Source organism: Mobula birostris, chromosome 32 (assembly GCF_030028105.1).
Source record: "Mobula birostris isolate sMobBir1 chromosome 32, sMobBir1.hap1, whole genome shotgun sequence".
Lineage (NCBI taxonomy): Eukaryota > Metazoa > Chordata > Chondrichthyes > Myliobatiformes > Myliobatidae > Mobula > Mobula birostris.
The window spans coordinates 8,788,663-8,804,131 of record NC_092401.1 but is presented as its reverse complement, the minus strand read 5'-3'; the positions used below and the strand labels follow the sequence as shown (position 1 = coordinate 8,804,131).

At 42.5% G+C, this 15,469-nt stretch overlaps 1 protein-coding gene across 1 annotated transcript in view; it reads left to right on the top strand.

Moving 5' to 3' along the window:
* Positions 1 to 2,189: 2,189 nt before the first annotated feature.
* LOC140191129 (interleukin-12 receptor subunit beta-2-like) overlaps positions 2,190 to 15,469 on the top strand; it is a 62,472-nt gene continuing 49,192 nt past the window's right edge. Inside the window, exons 1-2 of the mRNA XM_072248238.1 lie at positions 2,190 to 2,369; positions 11,984 to 12,062. Coding sequence (XP_072104339.1) covers positions 2,292 to 2,369; positions 11,984 to 12,062 — 157 coding nt within the window. The 5' untranslated portion in view covers positions 2,190 to 2,291. The remainder of the gene's footprint in view (positions 2,370 to 11,983; positions 12,063 to 15,469) is intronic.

Here is a 15,469-nt window from a genome sequence, read left to right as displayed (position 1 = left end):
CTGATATGAAACTTAAGTGTACTACTCATGATGAGAGATTTTGGGAGTGGGCTCAATGGCTTCTCGATACATAATGTTTCAAGGAAAGAGGGCAGAATTGTGGGAGGCTGCAGTGCACAAATTGCCTATAGTGTCTCATGTTGTTCAGTCTAAAGAGTGACACTCTTTGTATTTCTGTAACGTAGGTTATTACTCCAGGAAATGCCCCAGTCAGTCACATTACAGTAATGATTTGATGATTATAATGTATTTTTCCTGAAAGCTTTCACCACAGACAAGTTTGCTGACACTTGATAACTAGCCCTTGAGGAAGGAAGTTAAATAGGTACCAGAACAGTCATTAGGAATACCCTTGTCTTTACTGAGAAAACAGCCAATTGTCTCTCAATGCATTATATAGAATATGTGGCACACAAGGAGACCACATACGATTTGGTCTGGCCAGAACATAGCAGCATGACGTCTTACTCCTCATCTCATTCTCAGCATAGGTTTCTATTCTTCTTTTACAGATCCATTCAGTTTCCCTTTAAACATCTACACTACTGACCTCAAACACTGCCTGCGGAACCACACTTCGGCTGCATGTGTTCCACAGATTATGCAGAGAGATACAGATAATGTTTTAGGCCATTGAGTTATGTTTAAATATTATAGAGCTGAAACAATAACTTAGTTTCTCTCTGTCTCTGCTTATTACATTATCAAAGAGTTCTAATAAATCGGTCCATATAATATCTACTTCCATACAATAATGTTGACTCTGTTCAATTGCATCAATGTTTTCTAAGTAAGCTGTGACTACTTCCTTAATCACGTATTTCAGCATTTTCATTATGACAAATGTAAGTAAGGCTAACAGTTTTTTGCTTTCTGGCTTCTGCCTTTTTCAGTAGAACCATTTAAATTATGATTTTAAAATTCACCAGAGTTTATCTCTGTGGCTTCTTCCTTTAAGACCCTAGGATGCAAATTAGCAGACTCAGGGGACGTGTCAAACTTAGACCCATTAGTTTGTCTCATAATTTTTCTCAAGAAACTGTTTTCATGTCCTCTCTTACATAGAAACATAGAAAACCTACAGCACAATACAGGCGCTTTGGCCCACAAAGTTATGCCGAACATGACCCTACCTTAGAAATTACTAGGCTTACCTATAGCCCTCTGGTTTTCTAAGCTCCATGCACCTTTCCAAAAGTCTCTTAAAAGACCCTATCGTATCTGCCTCCACCACCGTTGCCGGCAGCCTATTTGACACATTCACCACTCTCTGTATAAAAAAACCTACCCCTGACATCTCCTCTGAACCTACTCCGCAGCACCTTAAACTTGTATCCTCTTGTGGCAACCACTTGAGCCCTGGGAAAAAGCCTCTGACCATCCACACAATCAATGACTCTTGTCATCTTATACACCACTATCAGGTCACCTCTCATCCTCCGTCGCTCCAAGAAGAAAAGGCTGAGTTCACTCAACCTATTCTCATAAGGCATGCTCCCCAATCCAGGCAGGTGTCTAAGATCAGAGGACACAGCCTCAGAATAGAGAGAATGAGATGAGGAAGAATTTCCTTCGCCAGAGAGTGGTGAATCTGTGGAATTTGTTGCTAAAGGAAGCTGTGGAAGCCAAGTCATTGGTTATATTTAAGACAAAGGTTGATAGATTATTGCTTAGTCAGGGCATGTAGGAATACGGGGAGAAGACAGGAGATTGGGGCCGATAGGGAAATAGATCAGCCATGATGGAATAGTGGAGTAGACTCCATGGTCCAAATGGCCGAATTCTGCTCCTATAACTTATGGTGGCTCTCTGTTCAATGTCAATTCGGACTCATGTTTATACCTCTCTTGCTCTACTTCCTGCTCTCTAACCTTTATCTGAGCTTTTCGCTGTCTCACTCTCTTTGTTTCTTTTCTTCTCACTCACCACCTATCAATTTTATTTTCAAAAACTCTTAACTTTCTCTTTTTTCCTCTCTTTCTCCCTCTCTGGTTTTCTCTTGTTCTTCATCTCTAAGTGTGTCACTGTCTCAGTTTTTTCCCCACTCTCACTGTGCTGGCTGCTCTCTCTCTTTCTGGTTTGTTTAAACCGTCAAGGGGTGTGGCTAAGTTTCATGTAGTATTCTTTTGAACCACACCATCAGAGAGCAATTGCAAGTCCGTGGAAGTGATGTGCGATTGGAGCTTTCCATCTGGTTATTACTCCGATTCTCTGATACACAGTTCACTCTTCAATTTTTGCTGAACATTGGCGCATTTAGCAACTTGCATGTTCTGAGCTCAGCGAGGATAATGAATTTCCTGTGCTGGAGATTTCCTGTGCAGGACAAGAGCAACGAGCACGGATCGTTGAAGTACTCGTCGGATAAGGTAATTAGGGCACTAACTCTTTTCACACTATGAAGCATTAGGGAAGGGCAGAGATTGAGGACAGGTGGGGAAATGATAGGAGACATTGTGGAGGGGCAGTGTGGTGGCCATTAAGGCACAAGGGAGGGATATGAATCAAAGAAAAGTACAAGGCAGAGAAAGCCAGGGCCACTGGAGAACATTAGGAGAAGGACAGAGGTCAAACCACTGAGAAGCTGGGCAAGACCAAGGAGGCTGATGCATTGTGAAGGGGTAGAGGTCAAGGCAGAGAAAAGGTTGAGGGTACTTGGGAAGGCACAGAGGTGGACAGCACTGGGAGGATGAGGCATCAAGGATACAGGTGAAAGTCAAAGCAGAACAGAAGTTCGGGACATGAGGGAAAAGCCTGATGGCATTGAAGAAGGCGGAGGTCAAGTATATACAGAGATTAAGAGGTTAAGGCTGAAGAAACATGGGAGGGGCTAAAGTCAGAGACACAGAAAAGATCAAGGGCACGGGCTGGAGTGTAATAGCTTTGGTCACAGGGAGGGCAACCCTTTTAAATTTGGGAGGGGCAGAGGCTGCAAACACAAGGTAAAGGCTGAGGGTACTGGAGAGACAGAGATAAAAATTTCCTGATCTAAGTCTGGGGACATATTTAAAAAAAAGATTCAACAGCACAAAGGGAATTATGATTATTGACATTTTAATATAACATTATTCCCAATAATCTTATTTGGGAGAATTGTTGGAGATGTAAATTGATGCACTGGTTATATTGGGCTCCATCCCATGTGTTTAAAGGTAGTGAGACTTTCCAAAACTTCTTCAAATCTGGAAAGATTTCATTAAATTAGCAAGTAACAGATATTGCTTCTTTATTTAGAAGCGGAGGTGATAGGAATCAGGAAACTGCAGGGTAGTAAACCCTACATCAGTTAAAGGGTAAATGTCAGTAGCGTTTGCTTATTCATTGTAGCAGGGGATTTAGAAAAACTCAAGGTAATTATGCAGAGCCAAATGGTACTGTGAAGATGAAATCATGTTTAAACAATCTATTGAAATCCTTTGACCATGTGTCATGAATGAAGTGGAACTACAGGAAATAGCATGCTAAACATTTCCAGAAGGTATCTGACAAAAGAATTAAAAGCTCATGGACCTAACATATCAGCATCAATGCAGAATTTTTACCCAACAAGAAATAGGGAGTAAGCATAAACAGGTCTTTTAATCGTGTGGCTTAGGGATTTATGCTGTGGCCTTAGCTCTTTGCAGTCTAGTACATAGAACAGTATAGCACAAGAGTAGGCCTCTTCACTATATTGTTATGCCAGACTAATAAAACTAGCAATTAAACACCGAACTAAACTAGCCACACACATCAAAGTTGCTGGTGAACGCAGCAAGCCAGGCAGCACCTCTAGGAAGAGGTACAGTCGACGTTTCGGGCTGAGACCCTTCGTCAGGACTAACTGAAGGAAGAACTAGCAAGAAATTTGAAAGTGGGAGGGGGAGGGGAGATCCAAAATGATAGGATCCCTTTTGCCTATACAATATCCATATCCTTCCATTTTCTGTACAGTCATGTGGCTGTCTAAAAGCCTTATTGTATTTGTTTTCACTACCGTTCCTGGCAGTGCATTTCACTCACCCACCACTCTGTGTAAAAAAAAATCTTGACGTGCACATCTCCTCTGAACTTACCTCTCTCAACTTAAAAGCAGACCCTGTGGTATTGGGCATTTTCATCCTTGGAAAATGATGCCAGTGGTCCACACTATTGATGCCTCTCATAACCTTAGAAACTCCTACCGGGTCTCTTTTCAGTCTCTGCTGTTCCACAGAACACAATCCAAGTTTGTCCAGTCTGCCTTTATAGGACATGCCCTCTAATCCAGGCAACATTCTGGGAAACCGTTTCTGTACCCTCCCCAAAGCCATCGCATCCTTCCTCTAAAGGGGTAGCCACAAGTCAATGCAATTCTTCAAATGTGGCCTAGGTCTGGTTTTATAAAGCTACTGCATAGCTTGAACTCAATGTCTCAACTAGTAAAGACACGCATGTCATATGCCTTCTTTACCACCCTATCAAACTGTGCAGCACTTTCAGGGAGCTGGGAACTTGAACCCCAAGATCCCTTTATACATTAACACTGCTAATACCACCGATCTTTGTATTACCTGCAAAAATGTTAACCCACCAATCCACGTTTTCGTCCTAGTTATTTATAAATATCACAAACTGCAAGGTCCCAGTAGAGGTCGCTGCAGATCACATCCAGTCACGGAGCTCCAATTTATAGAAAATGAATTTCAATAAGGCACCACGTGCATGCTTGTTTAATATATTGAGAGACACAACGAGAGATAGGAAATCAAATTATGAAGAGAACCTAAAGAGACTAGAAGTGGATATGGATAGGTTAAATAATTAGCAAATCACATGTCTTATGTTTCAAGCAGCGCTGTGTGCAGTTTTCAAAGTTCAGAGTTAAACTATTATCAAAGTATATATACGTCACCATATACAACCCGGAGATTCATTTTGTTGAGGGCATACTCAGTAAATCCATAATAGAATAATAATCACTGAAAGACTGAACCAACTTAGATGTTCAACCAGTGTGAAACAGACAACAAACTGTGCAAATACAAAGAAAGAAATGAAAATAATAAATAAATAAGCAATAAATATAGAGAACATGAGATGAAGAGTCCTTGAAAGTGAGTCCATAAGTTGTGGGAACAGTTCAATGATGGGACAAGTGAAGTTATCCCCTTTGGTTCAAGAGCCTGATGGTTGAGGGCTCATAGAGGGATCAGAAGTGGAGAGAGTGAGCAGTTTCAAATTCCTCGGTGTCAAGATCTCTGAGGATCTAACCTGGTCCCAACATATCGATGTAGTGATAAAGAAGACAAGACAGCGGCTATACTTCATTAGGAGTTTGAAGAGATTTGGCATATCAACAAATACACTCAAAAACTTCTATAGATGTACTGTGGAGAGCATTCTGACAGGATGCATCACTGTCTGGGGGCGGGGGGGCTACTGCACAGGACCGAAAGAAGCTGCAGAGGGTTGTAAATCTAGTCAGCTCTATCTTAGGTACTGGCCTACAAAGTACCCAGGACATCTTCAAGGAGCGGTGTCTCAGAAAGGCAGCGTCCATCATTAAGGAGCTCCAGCACCCAGGGCATGCCCTTTTCTCACTGTTACCATCAGGTAGGAGATACAGAAGCCTGAAGGCACACCCTCAGTCATTCAGGAACAGCTTCTTCCCCTCTGCCATCCAATTCCTAAATGAACATTGAACCCTTGGACACTACCTCACTTTTTTAATATATTATTTCTGTTTTTGCATGATTTTTAATCTATTCAATATAGGTATACTGTAATTTATTTACTTATTTTTTATTATTATTTTTATTTTATTTTTTGCTTCTATATTATGTATTACATTGAACTGCTGTTGCTAAATTAAAAAATTTCACATCACATGCTGGTGATAATAAACCTGATTCTGATAACTGCTCCTGAATCTGGTAGTGTGAGTTCTGAGGCTCCAGTACCTTCTTCCTGACGGCAGCAGTGAGAACAGAGTATGTCCTGGATGCTGGGGTCCCTGTGATGGATACTGCTTTGCTGCAACAATGTTTCATGTAGATGTTCTCAATTGTGAGGTGGCCTGGGCCATATCTGCTATTTTTTTTAGGATTTTTTGTACAATAGCATTAGTGTTCCCATTCCTGACTGTGATGCAGCCAGTCATTACACTTTCCACTACACACCTATAGAAGTTTGTCAAAGTTTTAGACATCACGTCGGATCTTCACAAATCTCTGTGCATACTTCGCAATTGTACTTACATACTGGGCCCAGGATGGGTCCTCCAAAATAATAACAAAGGAATTTAAAATTGCTTATCCTCTCCAACTCCGATGAGGACTGGCTCATGGACCTCTTGGTATTGCTGATATTGAGTAAATGGTTGTTGCTATGACACCACTCCGCCAGAATTTCAATCTCCCTCCTAGAAAGCTGATTCATCACCATCTCTGATTTGGCCTATGACAGTGCTGTCATCAGCAAACTAAAAATATAGGATTGGAGTTGTGCTTAGCCACACAATCACAAGTATAAAGCAAGTAGAGTAGGAAGCTAAGCACGCAGTCTTCTGGTGCACAGTGCTGGTGGAGACCGTGGAGGAAATGTTGCCGCCAATCCAAACTGACTGGGGTCCGCAAGTGAGAAAATCGAAGATCCAATTGTACAAAGAGATATTGAGGCCAAGGTCTTGAAGCTTATTGATTAATCTTGAGGGAACGATGGTACTAAATGCTGTGCTGTGGTTGATAAAGAGCATCCTGGGCAAGGCATGAAAAATGTGATAGGACTACAGTGGATGGTACTGAGATGGGGCATTGATTTTGAAGATAGACTAGAGAAGCTATGTCTGTTCCCCTGTAATGGAGGAGGTTAAGTGGGAATATGATTGAGGATAATAAATTTATGTGGCGTATACATAGGGTAGACAGCAGAAAACCTTTCCCTGCGTCAGAGGTAGACAAACGAGAGAGAGAGAGTGTGAGAGAGAGAGAGAGAGAGAGGGAGAGAGAGAGAGAGAGAGAGAGAGTGTGAGAGTGTGAGAGAGAGATCCTTTTTTCCCCAAGAGTGGTTGAAGCAGCATTTAGGAAATCTCCAAATGAGCATTTGAATTGCCTAGGCATTGAAGGGTATGGAACTATTATTGGACGATGGGATTTGTGCAGCATGGTGACCACTGGGAAGCAAGCATGTAGTAGGCTGAATGGCCTGATTTTATGCTGTATATCTCTATGATTCAATGTTAAAGACAAGAAAGAACACTATTAGAACAAAAAGTCTGTTCTGTTCACAGTGATTAATGTGGTCATAGTATTTCTTACTCTAGTGATTAAGGTTGTGCCTCCTGTAGATACTACCAGTGGTGGGGAGGGATGTGCTCATGATGTATTTGGCAAAGCCCACTGGTCTCTGCAAGTTGTTATGCTCCTGCACATTTGAATTGCTGTGCTGGACCATGATGCAACCAAGTGGGACACTTTCTACAATACATCTGTAGACGTTTGTTAGAGTGTTTGGTGACAAGCTCGACCTCTTTAACCTGTTTAGAAAAATGATAAGACACTGCTGTACGTTTCATGTGACTGCTTCCATGTGCAAGCTCAGACAGGTCATCTAATATGTTAACACCCAGGAACTTAAGGCTGCTGACTCTCTCCACCATGAATCCCCCATAATTGCTAGGGAACTGGATATGAAAGAGGAATGCTTTAGTTATTTATTTGGTACTAATACAAACAGTCGAGATTTACTAAGCTGATACCCAGCAAGAACGGGTTGTGGTATGAAGAAAGGCAGGACAACTGAGGCTTTTGTATGCAAGTACAGGTGCACATTCCTTTATCTGAAATTCTGAAATCCAAAAAGCTCCAAAAACCGAAGTTTTTTTTGCCAACAGCTGACGTCACTCAGGTGTGACGTGGCAGCACTAGCAGATGCCGCCAGACGTCAGTTGTGGCTCAGCGCTCATACTGGTCACACGTGCATTTGCTGTTCGCTGATATTTTGCGTTCACTGTTGACTGTGTTTAATTTCACTGTGAAAATGTCAAAAAGAGCTGCAGATACACCTATGGGTAACAATGATTAAAAGAGAAGGAAGCATCTAACATTATCAATAACGCAGAAAGTGGAGTTATTGCAGAAGCTTGATCGTGGTGTCTCTGCGCGGCATCTTACTGAAGAAAATAGTGTCGGAACTACCACTGTTTATGATTTAAATAAACAGAAAGACAAGTTACTGAAGTTTTATAGTAACAGTGACAGTGACGTTTTACATTTATCCAATAAGTCATTTACCCTGTGTTTGATTCAGTTCATTTGAAGCTGTATATTTTTATGTTTTATTGAATGTTTTTGTTGGAAATAAAATTTTTTCTTGTCATTATTCCCTAAACAATACAGTATAACAACTACTTACATAGCATTTACATTGTATTAGGTATTGTAAGTAATCTAGAGATGATTTAAAGTATACGGGAGGACGTGCGTAGGTTTGGTGCGCCGCCGGGTCCTAAAGTCCACCACACTGAAACAGATTAAATAAGGGACTTGAGCATACGTGTTTTTTAGTATCGGGTGGGGGGGGGGTCTGAAATCTGAAAAATTCTGAATTCCGAAATGCAACTGGCCCCAAGGATTTCGGATAAGGGATTGTGGACCTGTACTTAGTGAAACGTACAAATTCTTGAGGGAGGATCTAGAATTAGGGTCCACTGTTTAAAAATAAGACAGGCATGAGGCAATCCTTTCTTCTCTCAGTTGCTCATAGGTCTTTGATGCTGCCTTCTTCAAAGGCTGGTTGAAATACTTTGGATATTTCTAAGTAGAGGTAGATTCTCAATAAGACAGGGCATGAATGATTACTGTTTGTGGGCAGGAAGGTGCAATTAGAGTTATCATTCGATCAAGTGAATAAAAAAAATTGCAATTAATCATGCAATTCGATTTAAGCACACTGTAAAACTATGCAGTAGCAACATTTTCTTGGATCAAGTAAAATTAAATGCCTTTATCTTTAAGAACTTAGAGTAGAGTGAAAAGCAAGTGTGGGAGATAGTGAAAAGGTGGGGAGGAAAAGCCATTGAGGAGAGAGGTTATTGATTGGCCGGAGATCTCACAGTGTATCAATTTTATTCCACACAGTTAGTCAAAGCAGGCAAGTTTAACAGAGAATAGGTTCTTAAATTTTCCCTCTCCACAGAATCATGAGTTGGACCTAAGGTTTGTTACCAGCTGTTCTGAGTGTTGGTAATTCACGTTCAGGCTACACAAGAAAGACCACAGAGCTGAATATCTGGAGCATCACAGAGAAATAAAATGCTGGAGGTTTATGTAAGTCTGGCCTTTCACTTCCACCTGAGTTAAAAATGGGCAGAAAGAATCAAAGGTGGTGTGGTCAGCAGCCCTTCTGTCTTTAGGGGTGGGAGGTGGGTAAGTTCCACAAGTGTCCACCCTCAGATAATGATACAATCATTAGGGATGTTAGGGATGAGATTACAGCGTACCTGGAAGCACATGACAAGATAGGCCAAAGCTGGCATGGTTTCCTGAAAGGAAAATCCTGCCTGACTAGCCTACTGCAATTTTTTGAGGAAATTACAAGCAGGGTAGACAAAGGAGATGCAGTAGATGTGGTGTACTTGGATTTTCCGAAGGCCTTTGACAAGGTGCCGCACACGAGGCTGCTTAGCAAGATAAGAGCCCATAGAATTACAGGGGAGTTACTAGCAAGGGTGGAGCATTGGCAGATCGGCAGAAAACAGAGAGTGGGAATAAAGTGATCTTATTCTGGCTGGCTGCTGGTTACCAGTGGAGTTCCACAGGGGTCGGTGTTGGGACCGCTGCTTTTTACAATGTATGTCAATGATTTGGACTACGATAGTAATGGATTTGTGGCTAAATTTGCCGATGATACAACAATAGGTGGAGGAGCGGGTAGTGTTAAGGAAACAGAGAACCTGCAGAGAGACTTAGATAGTGTAGGGGAACGGGCAAAGAAGTGGCAAATGAAATACAATGTTGGAAAGTGTGTGGTCATGCACTTTGGGGGAAGAAATAAATAGGCAGACCATTATTTAGATGGGGAGAGAATTCAAAATGCAGAGACACAAAGGGGCTTGGGAGTCCTTGTGCAAGATACCCTAAAGGTTAACCTGCAGGTTGAGTCAGTGGTGTAGAAGGCAAATGCAATGTTGGCATTCATTTCTAGAGGTACAGAATATAAGAGCAGGGATGTGATGTTGGGGCTCTATAAGACACTCGTGAGACCACACTTGGAGTATTGTGTGCAGATTTGGGCTCCTTAGTTTAGAAAGGATATACTGACATTGGAGAGGGTTCAGGAAAGATTCATGAGAATGATTCCAGGAATGAAAGGATTACCGTATCAGGAATGTCTGGCAGTTCTTGGGCTCTATTCCCTAGAGTTCAGGAGAATGAGGGAGGATCTCATAGAAACATTGTGAATGTTAAAAGGCCTGAACAGATTAGATATGGCAAAGCTATTTCCTATGGTAGGGGCGACTAGGATGAGAGGGCACAACTTCAGGATAGAAGGACGCCCATTTAGAACAGAGGTGCGGAGAAATTACTTTAGTCAATCAGAGGGTGCTAAATCTGTGGAATTTGTTGCCATGCGCCGTTGTGGAGGACAAGTCATTGGGTGTATTTAAAGCAGAGATAGATAGGCTCTTAATTAGCCAGGGCATCAAAGGGTACGGGGAGAAGGCAGGGGAGTGGGGATGACTGGAAGAATTGGATCAGCCCATGATCGAATGGTGGAGCAGATTTGATGGGCCGAATGGCCTACTTCTGTTACTATATCGTATGGTCTCATGATCTAAACAGTGTCTCAAAATTTTCCAGAACAGGGTGCATACGTTGGCTGGGGGATGGTTACTTTGTCTGACTAATGTCATTTAACGCATTACCTGGAGGAGTGAGGGAGGAGTGAGGGATCAGTGCAGGGTGCAGTGAAAGACTCGTTCTGATGTGTAGCTTGAGCTCAGACAGATCATTTGTCAGTTGGTTAAATCATTCGTAGAAATTTCCTGTCAGCAGCTACAGTAGGTATCCTCAAAATAATAAAATCATATTACATGTTTGGCCCATCTCACCTACAATATATAATCTCTTCTGAAGAGGTCGTAACTTAGTGCTACTTCCCCGCATTCTCTCCCACCTTTTACGTTGTTCTCCAGTTTTCCTTTGAAAGTTACTAAAGGCAGTGTGGAAATTCTCAATACAACCTTTAATTGGGCGAGAGGGTGGAGCCAGGGGCTAGAGGACTGATTATAAGCATTACGTCCTTGAATAATATTAGAAACAGGATCAGGTTCATATTGGTCAGCCAACGAACTAGTGATATAATTTATTCTTTGTGGTCAGTAAGCAAGTGAGTGATGTAAGTTAAGTATTTGTTGACTAGCCACAGCTGAGGTCTATAGAGGCCTTGTCCTCCTGGAAGTGAGTGACCAGTGCAATGGCAGCTCTTACTGACAGAAGGGAAAGCAGTAAAGGACTTAGTAGTCACTGATTCCAGGTGGCACTGTACACCTCTTGTGGCTTGAAAGAGAGCTGCAACTCATACAATGGGATGTCAGTTTAAAGAACACAGGTACGACACTTCCAGCCAATTCATTACCAGTTCTCTAGAGTTTTGTCTCCCTCTCCTAAATGTAATGATATGTTCTGGAGTATATTTCATGCCTGAATCTTATTTTATTAATGTGTAATTTTGACCGGTGAGCTTGAACTTGCAATATCTAATTCAACCACACTCTGTCTCCACCTGCTGTCAGCACCATTCATATACATAGTTGTTAGTGTTCAGGATCAGCAAGCTCTTTCTCTAAGCCAGAGTTTCTCAACTGGAACTAACTATCATGGCCCACACCAGGGATGTGACTTGTGCTCTCAGGAATATGGGAAAGTGTATTCTACTGTCCAGACGATTACCAAAACCTTGAGAGTCACTACTTTTGCAGTGGTCTGTGTAACGCTAGATTTAATTTTTTTTCCCTCAACAGGTGATGCATAGCACCATAAGAATAATTTGTAAACTGCTATTGATTATAACAGTACTGAATCAACACAGCAACCAGACAGGTAATAACTGTGATTCTTTGACCTCTAGATCCCTGTTCAAGAACTTCAACCCTATGAACTGTTATAATGTGTCTATAGTACTCCTAAGCAACAAAGAGTGTTGAATTATGTGAAGGACGGATAAATCTTGACTGGAAGCTATAAGAAGATGTTGATGTGACATGATTTGGGTCAACACAGGACAGAATTCAACATCAGTGTGAAGTAAGGTGAAAGCAATAACTGGGAGTAACACTGTAAAAGAACTTAATGCAAGATAATGGAAGTGGGATTTAAAGGGAATAGCTTCACAGAGCATTCAAAGCAATACTGATAAAGCTGTGAAACCAGTTAATGGAATTCTAATTCTAATCCAAATGTCTTGCAGTATAGAATATATAGAATATAGAACATAGCATAGTACAGCACAGTACAGGCCCTTTAGCCCACAATGTTGTGCTGACCCTCAAACCCTGCCTCCCATATACCCCCCCACCTTAAATTCCTCCATATACCTGTCTACTAGTCACTTAAACTTCATTAGTGTATCTGCCTCCACCACTGACTCAGACAGTGCATTCCATGCACCAACCACTCTGAGGAAAAAACCTTCCTTTAATATCCCCTTGAACTTCCCACCCCTTACCTTAAAGCCATGTCCTCTTGTATTGAGCAGTGGTGCCCTGGGGAAGAGGTGCTGGATGTCCACTCTATCTAGTCCTCTTAATATCTTGTACACCTCTATCATGTCTCCTCTCACCCTCCTTCTCTCCAAAGAGTAAAGCCCTAGCTCCCTTAATCTCTGATCATAATCCAAACTCTCTAAACCAGGAAGCATCCTGGTAAATCTCCTCTGTACATTTTCCAATGCTTCTACATCCTTCCTATAGTGAGGCGACCAGAACTGGACACAGTACTCCAAGCGTGGCCTAACCAGAGTTTTATAGAGCTGCATCATTACCTCGCGACTCTTAAACTCTATCCCTCCACTTATGAAAGCTAACACCCCATAAGCTTTCTTAACTACCCTATCCACCTGTGAGGCAACTTTCAGAGATCTGTGGACATGTACCCCAAGATCCCTCTGCTCCTCCACACTACCAAGTATCCTGCCATTTACTTTGTACTCTGCCTTGGAGTTTGTCCTTCCAAAGTGTACCACCTCACACTTCTCTGGGTTGAACTCCATCTACCACTTCTCAGCCCACTTCTGCATCCTATCAATGTCTCTCTGCAATCTTTGACAATCCTCTACACTATCTACAACACCACCAACCTTTGTGTTGTCTGCAAACTTGCCAACCCACCCTTCTACCCCCACATCTAGGTCATTAATAAAAATCATGAAAAGTAGAGGTCCCAGAACAGATTCTTGAGGGACACCACTAGTCACAACCCTCCAATCCGAATGTACTCCCTCCACTACGACCCTCTGCCTTCTGCAGGCAAGCCAATTCTGAATCCACCTGGCCAAACTTCCCTGGATCCCATGCTTTCTGACTTTCTGAATACGCCTACTGTGTGGAACCTTGTCAAATGCCTTACCAAAATCCATATAGATCACATCCACAGCACTACCCTCATCTATATGCCTGGTCACCTCCTCAAAGAAATCTATCAGGCTTGTTAGACACGATCTGCCCTTCACAAAGCCATGCTGACTGTCCCTGATCAGACCATGATCCTCTAAATGCCCACAGATCCTATATCTGAGAATCTTTTCCAACAGCTTTCCCACCACAGACGTAAGGCTCACTGGTTTACAATTACCCGGACTATCCCTACTACCTTTTTTGAACAAGGGGACAACATTCGCCTCCCTCCAGTCCTCCGGTACCATACCCGTGGACGAGGACATAAAGATCCTAGGCAGAGGCTCAGCAATCTCTTCCCTTGCCTCGTGGAGCAGCCTGGGGGATATTCCGTCAGGCCCTGGGGACTTATCCGTCCTAATGTATTTTAACAACTCCAACACCTCCTCTCCCTGAATATCAACATACTCCAGAACATCAACCTCACTCATATTGTCCTCACCGTCATCAAGTTCCCCCTCATTGGTGAATTCCGAAGAGAAGTATTCATTGAGGACCTCGCTCACTTCCACAGCCTCCAGGTACATCTTCCCACCTTTATCTCTAATCGGTCCTACCTTCACTCCTGTCATCCTTTTGTTCCTCACATAATTGAAGAATGCCTTGGGGTTTTCCTTTACCCTACTCGCCAAGGCCTTCTCATGCCCCCTTCTTGCTCTTCTCAGCCCCTTCTTAAGCTCCTTTCTTGCTACCCTATATTCCTCAATAGACCCATCTGATCCTTGCTTCCTAAACCTCATGTATGCTGCCTTCTTCCACCTGACTAGATTTTCCACCTCACTTGTCACCCATGGTTCCTTCACCCTACCATTTTTTATCTTCCTCACCGGGACAAATTTATCCCTAACATCCTGCAAGAGATCTCTAAACATCGACCACATGTCCATAGTATATTTCCCTGCAAAAACATCATCCCAATTCACACCCGCAAGTTCTAGCCTTATAGCCTCATAATTTGCCCTTCCCCAATTAAAAATTTTCCTGTCCTCTCTGATTCTATCCTTTTCCACGATAATGCTAAAGGCCAGGGAGCAGTGGTCACTGTCCCCCAGATGCTCACCCACTGAGAGATCTGTGACCTGACCCAGTTCATTACCTAATACTAGATCTAGTATGGCATTCCCCCTAGTTGGCCTGTCAACATACTGTGACAGGAATCCGTCCTGGACGCACTTAAAAACTCTGCCCCATCTAAACCCTTGGAATTAATCAGGTGCCAATCAATATTAGGGAAGTTAAAGTCATCCATGATAACAACCCTGTTATTTTTGCACCTTTCCAAAAGTTGTCTTCCAATCTGCTCCTCGGTATCTCTGCTGCTACCAGGGGGCCTATAGAATACCCCCAATAGAGTAACTGCTCTCTTCCTGTTCCTGACTTCCACCCATACTGACTCAAAAGAGGATCCTGCTACATTACCCACCCTCTTTGTAGCTGTAATAGTATCCCTGACCAGTAATGCCACCCCTCCTCCCCTTTCCACCCCTCTCTATCCCTTTTAAAGCACTGAAATCCAGGAATATTGAGAATCCATTGCTGCCCTGGTGCCAGCCAAGTCTCTGTAATGACCACTACATCATAATTCCATGTATGTATCCAAGCTGTCAGTTCATCACTTTTGTTCCTGATGCTTCTTGCATTGAAGTACACACACTTTTGCCCTTCTGCCTTACTACCTTTACACCCTTTATTCTGCTTCTCTTTCCTCAAAGCCTCTCTATATGTTAGAGGGTTTACTCCATGCATTTCTTTCACTGTTCTATTGCTTTGGGTCCCATCCTCCTTGCAAATTAGTTTAAACCCTCCCGAACCATGCCAGCAAACCTACCTGCAAGG